General features: G+C 39.1%; 1 protein-coding gene across 1 annotated transcript in view; it reads right to left on the bottom strand.

The window, feature by feature from the left end:
* Positions 1–4,409: 4,409 nt before the first annotated feature.
* Positions 4,410–12,787, bottom strand: part of LOC126273323 (uncharacterized) — a 136,169-nt gene continuing 127,791 nt past the window's right edge. Inside the window, exon 4 of the mRNA XM_049976869.1 lies at positions 4,410–4,610. Coding sequence (XP_049832826.1) covers positions 4,410–4,610 — 201 coding nt within the window. The remainder of the gene's footprint in view (positions 4,611–12,787) is intronic.

Below are 12,787 nucleotides of genomic sequence, written 5' to 3' on the forward strand. Positions count from 1 at the left end.
AGGTCCCATTCCGCATTTCATTCCTTAAATTACATTTCTCATTTATGTAATTCTATGTACGAGATTTCAGTGTCTTGTCTTCACTCTGTCTGCCACTGGGACTGCAAAGAGCAGGGTGCCATTCTTGACTGCTGTCGCAAGTTACATGTTATGTGCCTGCAACCTCTATATCATCGATATAGACGATTAGTAGTTTTGTAATTAACCGTGATGAGATGGGATAGAATTTATTGGAAGATTAAAGTGAGGTAAAAATAATAGAAGACGTTTGTAATTCGTACGAGAGCATGCTGAAAAGCAGTGCTAGACGATTTCTCATGGGAATATTCTTATATGTTTTTAAATAGAACGTTATCAATATTTTACATCTTTGTTCTTCGTGTCTATACGTTTATTTCTCAAATAGTCACACTCATGACGAACACATTCCTCCCAAAGATAGATCAGTTTTTTCATGCCGTCACTGTAGAATGATTTGTCTGTTCACCGAGTCACATCACCTCTGCTTGCAACGCTTCGTCGCTACACAAAATGAGGATGTCGAAGGTTTTCTTTCATTTATGGGAACAGATAAAAATGGAATGGGGCCAAGTGGGGTCTGTATGCGGGATGATCGATGACAGGGAACCCAAGGCGTCAATTTGATGCAGAAGTCGCAGAGGCTTCGTGTGGTACGGCGCTACCATGCTGAAAGGGAGGTTGCTCTTGTTTCGAGGAACTCTTGGTATTCGAAGTTCGATTACAGCAGGCTATGTCTGAGAATGATGAAAGAAGGTTGTATACATGGAAGAACCCTGGAGATACTAAAAGGTATCAGATGTGGACTCTGACCACAATCTATTGGTTATGACCTGTAGATTAAAACTGAAGAAACTGCAAAAATGTGGGAAATTAAGGAGATGGGACCTGGATAAACTGAAAGAACCAGAGGTTGTATAGAGTTTCAGCGAGAGCATAAGGGAACAATTGACAGGAATGGGGGAAAGAAATACAGTAGAAGAAGAATGGGTAGCTCTGAGGGATGAGGTAGTGAAGGCAACAGAGGATAAAGTAGTTAAAAGACGAGGGCTGCTAGAAATCCTTGGGTAACAGAAGAAATATTGAATTTAATTGATGAAAGGAGAAAATATAAAAATGCAGTAAATGAAGCAGGCAAAAAGGAATACAAACGTCTCAAAAATGAGATCGACAGGAAGTGCAAAATGGCTAAACAGGGATGGATAGAGGACAAATGTAAGGTTGTAGAAGCTTATCTCACTAGGGGTAAGATAGATACTGCCTACAGGAAAATTAAAGAGACCTTTGGAGAGAAGAGAACCACGTGTATGAATATCAAGAGCTCAGATGGCAACCCAGTTCTAAGCAAAGAAGGGAAGGCAGAAAGGTGGAAGGAGTATATAGAAGGTTTATACAAGGGCGATGTACTTGAGGACAATATTATGGAAATGGAAGAGGATGTAGATGAAGACGAAATGGGAGATACGATACTGCGTGAAGAGTTTGGCAGAGCACTGAAAGACCTGAGTCGAAACAAGGCCCCCGGAGTAGACAACATTGCATTAGAACTACTGACGGCCTTGGGAGAGGCAGTCATGACAAAACTCTACCAGCTGGTGAGCAAGATGTATGAGACAGGCGAAATACCCTCAGACTTCAAGAAGAATATAACAATTCCAATCCCAAAGAAAGCAGGTGCTGACAGTTGTGAAAATTACCGAACTATCAGTTTAATAAGTCACAGCTGCAAAATACTAACGCGAATTCTTTACAGACGAATGGAAAAACTGGTAGATGCGGACCTTGGGGAGGATCAGTTTGGATTTCATAGAAATGTTGGAACACGTGAGGCAATACTGACCTTACGACTTATCTTAGAAGAAAGATTAAGAAAAGGCAAACCTACGTTTCTAGCATTTGTAGACTTAGAGAAAGCTTGTGACAATGTTGACTGGAATAGTCTTTTTCAAATTCTAAAGGTGGTAGGGGTAAAATACAGGGAGCGAAAGACTATTTACAATTTGTACAGAAACCAGATGGCAGTCATAACAGTCGAGTGGCATGAAAGGGAAGCAGTGGTTGGGAAAGGAGTGAGACAGGGTTGTAGCCTCTCCCCGATGTTATTCAATCTGTATATTGAACAAGCTGTAAAGGAAACAAAAGAAAAATTTGGAGTAGCTATTAAAATTCATGGAGAAGAAGTAAAGACTTTGAGGTTCGCCGATGACATTTTAATTCTGTCAAAGACGGCAAAGGACTTGGAAGAGCAGTTGAACGGAATGGACAGGGTCTTGAAAGGAGGATATAAGATGAACATCAACAAAAGCAAAACGAGGATAATGGAATGTAGTAAAATTAAATCGGGTGACGCTGAGGGAATTAGATTAGGAAATGAGACACTTAAAGTAGTAAAGGAGACACTTAAAGTAGTAAAGGAGACACTTAAAGTAGTAAAGGAGTTTTGCTATTTAGGAAGTAAAATAACTGATGATGGTCGAAGTAGAGAGGATATAAAATGTAGACTGGCAATGGCAAGGAAAGCGTTTCTGAAGAAGAGAAATTTGTTAACATCGAATATAGATTTATGTATCAGGAAGTCGTTTCTGAAAGTATTTGTTTGGATTGTAGCCATGTATGGAAGTGAAACATGGACGATAACTAGTTTGGACAAGAAGAGAATAGAAGCTTTCGAAATGTGGTGCTACAGAAGAATACTGAAGATAAGGTGGATAGATCACGTAACTAATGAGGTGGTATTGAATAGGATTGGGGAGAAGAGAAGTTTGTGGCACAACATGACTAGAAGAAGGGATCGGTTGGTAGGACATGTTTTGAGGCATCATGGGATCACAAATTTAGCATTGGAGGGCAGCGTGGAGGGTAAAAATCGTAGAGGGAGACCGAGAGATGAGTACACTAAGCAGATTCAGAAGGATGTAGGTTGCAGTAGGTACTGGGAGATGAAGCAGCTTGCACAGGATAGAGTAGCATGGAGAGCTGCATCAAACCAGTCTCAGGACTGAAGACAACAACAACAACATGTCTGAGCACAGATGTAGCCCCGTTACACAGCGCCATTTAACTGGAGACCGATAGTGGCAGAGGGTTGCAAATATGTATAAATGAAGAATAAGGAAGTGGGGTGTTAATAACATTTATTTCATTTAAGGCGCTTCAAGAGTTTTCACATTAAAGATTCGGAGGCACCACGTCCTTGTATTTAGAAACCTGTACTTATTTTGCTGTTTAATTGCTAATTCCATTTTCAGTCATTTAAGGAGCTTCAAGAGTTTTCACATTGAAGACTCTGCTGCACTACGTCCTTGTATTAAGAAACCTGTACTTTTTCTCCTGTTTAATACCTAATTCCATTTTCAGTTTCGAATTTTTACGTATATGGTTTCATTTTATGCGTGTTATTCAACCAAGCAACTGCGAAAACTAGAAGTGAAGGACACTGCTGAGGTGTTTATAGGGGGGAGCGGAGAAAATACATGCACCTAAGGAAAAATCGATGTGAACCATTCGTTACGTGATTAAAACCCACGAAAATAGGTACATACCATACAATGGACATTTCTCCACATATTCCAATCGTCTGTAAGTAGTTATAAACAGTACCTTCATTTTGAACATTAAAATAAGAAAAAATGCAAATGAGTGGTGTTCCCCACCCCTGAGGATAATGACACGCAAAGCACTGGGTAATAACACGTAAAACAAACAAACCATAAAAATGTACAATACTTACTATTTTTATTTGCTTATTATCCACTAAAAGTAGTAAACAGTACATTTAAGAAGGAAATAATGTAATTCTACAAACATCTCTTACAATTTTCGTTTTTTACATTTTTATTGATGCGAAAAGAGTTCATTTTCTCATACAGCAAAGATCGTACTTGTAACCTTTTGGAGTGTTCCAACCACTACATTCTTCATGACTCCATCTGCTACAAGAAATACATCGCTGCCACAGTTCTCCATCTTTCCCAAACTCTCCATAAACTAAACAGACATCTTCTGAAATCGCCAATGGATCAGTATAATCCATGTTATCGTCATCACAAATGTTCTGCAAGTCCAGATTTAGGTCATCCTCGGTGGTGGTGTTTCTTCTTATATAATGTCTGTTTCTTCTTAGAGACCTTAAGTTGCAGATTTCTACGCTTATCTGCTTTATTCTTAAGATTTATTTTCTTGTTTCCTTCAGCTTTCTTTTTCATTGCTTCTTTTTGTTTCTTTATTGATAACGCTGTCAGCAATTTATTCGTCTCTGGAGTTGCTGTAAGGATCACTCACTTTCCCTTAGGCTTTCTCTTGGCTTGTTTCGACTTACGAAGAACTTGTTTTTGTTTTGGAACAGGAGATATGTCAAATACAATAACGTGCTTGACATGTATACTTTTAGTTTATGTTGTTGTGACCTCTCGTAGGCTTACTAGAAGTGGAACATCTTCTGCTGGAGATCCAGGACTCTGTTCTTGATTCCTTTTGGGGATATGTGGCTCGTTTGTAGGTGCAACCACCTCATTTCTATTTGTTGCATTCTGAACCTCTTCATCTTCAAGAACAACATCTCTGACGATCTCACATTGTTGTAAGTCGTCATGCTGAAATTTGTTTGGATTGAAAGGAGAAATCCCAGATGCCTTAAACCTTGACTGCCCTTTGTCCATGGTAGCGACCTTAATTTATGCCTTATTAAAAAGTTCTGCTAACTCGTATGGTGTAATTTGTTGATACACCTGTGACTTCATATACATGTCACATTCACGATTGAAGGCTAATTTTAAAGAAGAAAAGAATGTAACATCTAGAGGTTGAAGCTTGTGAGAAGTGTGTGGAGGCATGGTTACCATGACAATAGAATGTTTTTTACAAAATTCAAAAGTTTCAAGTTAAATCTGGCTGCTGTTATTATCTAAAATCAGCAGCACAGAGTCATCAATGGTTGATTTTACATTGTTCTGAAAATGTTGGATCCATTCGAAAAATAATGACTCATTGGACCAGCCATTGACGGAACAACCATATATTGCTCCAACTGGTCCACCTTTACTTAAGTGATTTGACATCCTCTTCCTGAGGAAGATAAACATAGGGGTATATAGGTACCAGAAACACTGAAACAACACATCACAGTCACGTTTTCCCCCTTTCCCAAGACGTGGCCCCACCTATTTGTTTAATACCTTTACGAGCCAAAACTCTCTCGAGCTTTTGTACAGTATTTATGCCCGTTTCATCGACGTTGAACACTCGCCCCTCTTTAAATTTATATTTTTCAAAGACATTTTCTAAGTTTTTAAAATATGCATTAACCACTTCTTCATTAAATGCCTGTATTCTGTTAATGCTAGTAGCTTCAGGTTTTCTCATGCTAATACTTGGGTTCCTTTTTAGAAACAGAACTAGCCAATCGTTTCCAGTTAACCTAGATGACTCATCAAAATTGTTTGCAATGTTGTTAGCCTCTGCATACTCAAATGCAATCTTTCGCAGATGGATGAATTTAATGCTTGGACATTCTAATAACATGATCCCTAATCTCATTTCCCTGTTCTGTCGAAAATGTTGAGTTTCTTCCAAGTTTTGGACCTTCGGTATTTTTAACGTTCATTCTCGTTCGCAGAGTAGCTTCATGAATCCCGATAGCTCATTATACTTCTCTTATTTTTGTTCCACATTTGATGGCACTAAGAGCCGTACAAAGTTCCACTTGCGTCCATTTTTCTTTCTGGGTTTTTCTTTTATAATATCTACCCATCTAAAAAAAAACTCGTTAGCATTGAAAATATAATCTTCAAGGGGGAATACCACGCACTTCAACAGCTGCGTGGCATTACCCCACTGTAAGTTCGATGACTAACCTAAGCGTAACTCGGCACCTAATTCAAATAGCGGGAGAAATCTCCAATTAAATTAAAGGTTTCATCTGGGGTTAGTAGTTGATACGCAAGAATTACGTTAAAGCACCTATAGAAGAACTTACCTTGCAAAATACAGCTGACCAAAATTACATGAGACACACCAAAAATAAACAATACTTCACTGCTCCAACAATGCCACTGACAAATGGCTGGCAGGGTGCAGCACTAACTGGGAACAGCTTGCGCCATTCAAATTGCATAAATCAGCCTGCGTGGGATTACCCAAATGCGTGTAATTCCCCCACCTTCCCCTACTATCGGGCTGTTGGGATTTTTTTTACATGAACTGAATCTGTAAAAGAAAGGATGGTGTAGTGTGTTTAATTATGTACTACTGAAATTAGTTAACCAATCAATACAGAGAATATCCTCAGTTAATAGAATAATTCTTATATATTTGACTTTTATCACTTGACGATTCACTCTATTTTTTATATTTTATACTACAGTTGAAGTATGGGAGATAATTTTAGACAGCGCCAGGTAACATTCGTTAAACAAACTACGTGCCAGTGGCGTTCTGGGTCCACGTCATCTTACCATTCGTCTGCTCTTTGCGTAACGCGCGAAATTCAGAGAAACTCGAACGAACTATCTGCCGCTGCATCTAGTACTTATGGTACTTCTATCACTTCACACTTTCTTTGTTCGATTCTAGAATTCTGCATGAGGAGAACGCCTTTCGGCAAACCTAATTACTCTAAATTTTTCGTATTTTTGTGACGCTTCTATGTGAAAAAATATATGGCGCACGACTATTCTTCGAATGTACGCCGTCATAATTCCAACAGAAAACCTCTCTGTGACACACGACGGCTCTTATATTATGTCTGCCACTTCAGTTTACTAAGTATTTAAGTTAAATATTGCTCTTGTCAAGAAAACGTGTTGCTCTTCACTGTATCTTCTTTCTCTTTTCAAGCAACTGGTAGCGATAGAATATTGATGGCCGGCCGATTCTGTCGAGAGGTTCTAGGCCCTTCGGTCCGGAACCATGGGCCTGCTACGGTTGACGGTTCGAATCCTCCCTCGTTCATGGATGTGTGATGTCCTTAGGTTAGTTAGGTTTAAGTAGTTCTAGTCTAGGGGACCGATGATCGCAGATATTAAGTCCCACAGTGTTTAGACTCATTTCTAATACTGATGAGCGATACACAGGAAATGGTAATCACAATGTTTTGAAAGCCACTTCTTTCGCGGATGAGTTAACGTTCTCTTGACGTTGGCCCAACGGACTTCAGCTTGTCATCTGCTCGCTATTCTGAAGTATTTTCCATTTCTTCCTGTATGAGCGATTTATCGCCAGAGGTGCAATACAAAAGTAATGGATATCTGGAATTACGAATTACATTTCTGTGTGGTCAGAAACAGTTTCACCAATCTTCAATCCATTGCAGGTCTTCCTGTATTAATTAAAGTTTCCTGTTGGTGCAGCCTTTCCATAGACAACCAGCATCGTCTGCAAATAAAACTTTCGTCATTATCGACTACACCTTTTATATAAAGGGCTTAACAGGTATAAGTCTAGATAATGTTCAATGTGATCCCTTAATATGTCCACACATCAATGTGGGAGTTGTTTTTTATCTGCATCACACAGTCTTTCCTCAAACACGTAACAAACTTTACAATTTGATGTTATCTCCTTAGAGTAACTACACCACCAAACGGACATCGCCATTTATGTAGATAACTCGTATCGCGACCATGCGTCTTTAAAACCTGACCTGCTACCCATGGGAAATAGACATTAACGGCTTGCTCTTGCCACATATATTCGGAGGACTAACCAGCCTCAAAACCAACATCTTGTTATATCTACGAGGGGTGTTCAGTAAGCAATGCATCACATTTTTTACAGCCGGTTTCCTTTGAAAAAATGCGGAATTTATTGTGGAACATTGTGGAATATTACCACTCCTGCCCCTATAGTTTCGTGTAGTTCCTATAGGTCGCAGAGGTATAAACAGCCATCAAAACAGTGGCAATAACGTAGGTGCATTTCAAGCAGTATACTGTCAGTGGGTTTCTTTTATTGGAATGTCAGCATTGCTTAAGATGTCTGCGGAGACCTGCCAGTGAACAAAAGCGTGGCGAGTCGTTGGGCTTGTCGGCTGTCATCATCTGATCAATGGCCGACCTCCCACTAGCCGGCTAGAAGCGCACAGCCGTGACTCTTGCATTGCTTGCATGGGTGGATAGTCTCATCCGAGGGGATTGACAGGCCACAATCAACCACCTCGCTACACAACTGGACGCCTTTGTTGGTAGTGCTGGAACTCTCATCCACCAGTTGGGATACTCGAAGGTGTTGCGCCACCAATTGCCTCGCTTCCAAACAGGAAACCATAAAAATCAATCAAGGACCATCTGTGCAGAATTCATTAACCGTTATGAGACTAACACAGGTGAATCTCCTTCCATTCGATCCGGAAACAAAATGTTCATCGCCTCAAAAATGACAACGATATTCTCCTCCTCCGTAACAATACAAGGACTCAGAATGGCCGCGCAACCAAGAGGAACTCACAAAACTTCGTTGTTTTTTCTCATCCACCCTCCAGCGCAGATCTTGTACCTTCCAAATTTCATCTGTTTGGCCCAATGTAGGATGCACTGTGCGTGAAGCAGTATGTGGATGATAGGAAGGTTACTGATGGAGGAAGACGCTGTCTGTGGTACCATGCGTGTATATAGACCCTTCCAATGACGTGGCATGAGGCCACAATACTGAAACAAATTATGTTGAACACTATGCTTTTTGTAGCCAAAAGAGGGAAGAATAGTACGATGCATTGAGGTCGAGAGTAGATAAACTGTTTTCAGAAAGAAAGTACTGCATTAATTATTAAATGTCTCTTCTATAGTTATTATATAGTTCACACATGCTTTTTGGGCTGATCTGATATTGTAATTTATAATATTGGAAGCTAAGATCGCTTTATTTGAAATAGTTTATTTCAAGACCAGTTTTTGACAGTAGCCATCCGCTATCATCAGATCTCCCAGAAACATAATTACAAAGCGTATCATCGATATACTGCAAAATTTCTACAAATATAATAATAAAGCTATATACCGATTTGCTTTATGTATTTTACAAACAAATGCGAAAATGTTATTGTAATTGAGCGTGTTCTCAGAACGTCGACAGAATCGTGTACAATTATATTTCTGGGAGATCTGAGACCCTCAGGATGACAGATACTTATGTTCGAGCCTGGTGATAAAATAAACTATTTCACATTGAGCGATCTTGGCTTTTACTATTATAAACTATAATTAGTAGTCTGTAAATGATGTATGTACTGATGTAATACCTTTCAGCACACCGTCATCTGGACTGTATACAGCAAACAGTAACCGCTCTGTTGAGCTCCCTTGGACGTGCGATAAGCTGCTCTTAGAAGAGCACCTATCGCCTGAACTTAACTTGTCGACTGAATGTGTTCCCGTGTGTCATTTCTGTTGTAGAAATATTACAAATTTCCGTGCAGTAAAGATATCTCTTGGCTCTTTCCGATATGTGAGCTCTCACCACCCTGCCGGCTGTAAAAAATTGATCCAATGGGGAACATTATACTGAAATAGAGCGATTATATAAAACTAGAAAATTTAAATTGGTGTACTACTTTTCGAATACTTTACTTGTTATAAAGTTGGAAACACTAGAAATGGTTGGAGAAACAGCAACATGATGCAAAAAGGCTCAGAAGTTTGGAGTTCATCGTTGTAGTTGAATACAGAAACAAAATTATTCGTACAGAGCCTTTGGGCAACATGTAGATTGAAACGATAAGTACTGTAAACTCAAAATTTTGCGGCCAGCCCTATGAGTTTCACCGGGACACATCGTTCACATCACATGCCTTTCATTATCTTCAAACAATCAAAATCAAGGGAGATATCTGTCTACAGCGGTCTGAAAGGAAAAAAGTGCTCGAGAAGCAAAGAATAAGGGTTGTTTCAGGACAGAACCTTCCGTCGACACGCAGCAGTCATCAAAGTCATTGCGGTGCTAAGCTACAAAATTTTCGCTGTAGCTTGAGTAGTATAATGATTTGCCGTAGGATGCAGGCAATACGACAGCATAGTAATTGGCTCAGCTGGAGACATCGATATCGCCCGTCGGGTTTGACCTGTGATATTCTGGCGTGGCGAACGACATACTTATGCGGGGCGATGGTTTGTTTTGTTTAGGCATGATAGTAGTGTCAGCTTGTGCCATGCTTGTAATCCGAACTGGGTTCATAGAGAGCGTTGCAAATTCTGATGGTATGGGCACGTTATTGAATCCAAAATTTTAGTTAACAGAAAATAGCGAGTTTACGCTTCACTCTGCCACAGTCTGACATATACAGTCACGACACTCACTGCTGAGAAAATTGTTACCATCTGACACTTTGTACGATTGCAGCGCCCCAAGGGCAACAAAGCAGCGGTAAAATTATAGTTAGTTTTTAATCATTTTTCTGGTTAATTAGCTAAATAATTATTAAATTATTATTAAATTATTATAAGACATGAATGATCATGAGATACATGTATAACCGACCGAATCTCCTTCATTCAGTGACATAAGCTACAACATAATTATATAGAATTAATTTCAATTACGTGTATAATTGTAGCTTACTCCACTGAAAAAAAGACCATGTAAACACATATTTCATGCATGAGAATAATTTTTTTGTCTGTTCGAAATATGCCAAACACTTTCCTTGACACGTAACAACTTTTTATGGAACTTAATGTTTTGCACAGTCTTACATTTCATCGACTTTTTATCACATAAATATCTTTGTAAATGCAATTACTTTAGTTGCAAAAGCAGATGTGTTAATGAGTCTTGTCATTTGGCGTTCAGATGCAGCAACAATTGTGGAATTGGTTTCTTCTGTGTTGGTAAGTAGTTTTAGTTATTTTCTCTTTTATTATCACATCTGTGTTGGTCTTTTTCTCCAGCCACAGTTGTGTTAGCATGTCTGCTACATAAAATAATGTAGGTATTGCATTCCATACTGGTTTCCTTCGTCCCATATTCACTGATTTGACTGGAAGTGTAGCGAAGAAAACTTACGTTTTAGAGCAATTTTTCGGTTGTTATGGAACACGACATTCTCAAGTAGATATCTTTAGGTTAGAAGAAAGTCGTAAATAAACATAGCGATTCACAACTACTAGGGTTAATAAGAAACCTAAAAAATGGCAAATATACTGCTTTCCTCTTCTTGTTGCTGCAATTTATTGCGGTGCACACGCTCCTGTTTGTAAAAACCATTCTACAGACCAATATAAAAAGTTAAGTTTAACTTTCGCTTTTACAAAATCTCGGCGAATTCTACAGGATCACTTCCTAGGCGCTTGGCGCGCTGCAATCGCGCTGAGCAACAGAAAAGAGCTGGAGTGCCGCGAGTGTGTTATTTCGACTGTGACTCTGCTTACACTCCCAATCAGCCAGAGCTTAAACATTATCTTTGATCTTATTATTATTATCATCTTAGTAACGAGAGTAAACAATGATTAACATCATATGTCTACATGGAACTACTTGTAAATGCATCTTCCTGTCGGAGTTTATTCTTCTCAGTTCATTTAATGAACATTAATCGTAACACGACTCAAATAAAAAAAGGTGATACTTCGATAATTACGAAATGCGTAAGTCTGCAGACATTTAATTCTAGATAATAACTGGCTATTTTAACGAAGGTGTGAAACATGTAATATTAATAACTGAAAGTGATCTATATGGGCGTACCAGACTTACCTGTGTTGGACAGCTGAGAAAATGGTAAAGAGCGATAGAATAAAGTATTTCGCCATTTCCAGGTCCAGATCAGGGCACACAACTCACCTCTAATTGATTTTGCTGTTTTAAATTGCGCTGGTGAAGCCATGTTCTCGATACCGCGTTTTTTCCATTGCTTTGACCAGTGACATTCTGTGTGAGGTCTTGAGTTTAGTATGCGAAGGATGTGAGCGGTTTGGCCTTAGTGACTGGTGTAAACTGTATTTGTTGTTTATTCCAAAGAAGTCATGGATCAGTGCCGATTAGTGGAATTAGACCATGCGCCAATCTCCAAATGTGTGGCTGTTTCTTTCCGTATGTGGCATGAGTTCCGAGGGTAAGGCTTGGCAGGAAACGGAGGACAGGACTTAAATTGTTGCGAGAGAAACGGTTTGTGATGTTTTTTATAATGCTTCTCACAAATATATTTTTTTTTAAATTTGGCACGTATGTCAATGGAGCTGCTAGGTACGAACCTAGGAACCTAGCCTAGATTGTTGCGAGAGAAACAAGTAGTGATCATATTTATAATCTTGATTCTTAAAGGTTTTTTGTTTCTTTTTCCGAATGTGACGTCGTGCAGACGCGGCACATTCTAAATGCATTATTTTTGTGAGAGACACGTTGTAGGCGCTTGCTGTGTCTCTGTGGTGGACGTTTAGGTTTGTGATACGGTTTGTAGTAAAAGTGCAGTTGAGTGAGAACGAGTCATTAGTAGTTACTGGTTATCTAATTGTTTTTGGTTTTTGAACTGCTGCATTTAGTTTACAGTTTGGTACTCTAGAGTTTTGCCTTGGAATTGTGTTTAACTAATTTGTTGTTTGAAGTATGGTGAATGTGTGTGTGTGTGTGTGTGTGTGTGTGTGTGTGTGTGTGTATTGAGGTCATTTGATTAAACATTTTTGGAAGGTGACCATCAAGGGCCGTCAAGTAATGTATGAAATGTTTGACTATCAGCTGCTTTTATTTTAAACCCATATATCTCGACTGGTTTCAGTCATCGACTATCTTCGGGTTAAAATGGTTTAAGCCATAACGTAACATTTTTTATTACTTAAATAATTGT

This window comes from Schistocerca gregaria, chromosome 5 (genome assembly GCF_023897955.1).
Source record: "Schistocerca gregaria isolate iqSchGreg1 chromosome 5, iqSchGreg1.2, whole genome shotgun sequence".
NCBI lineage: Eukaryota > Metazoa > Arthropoda > Insecta > Orthoptera > Acrididae > Schistocerca > Schistocerca gregaria.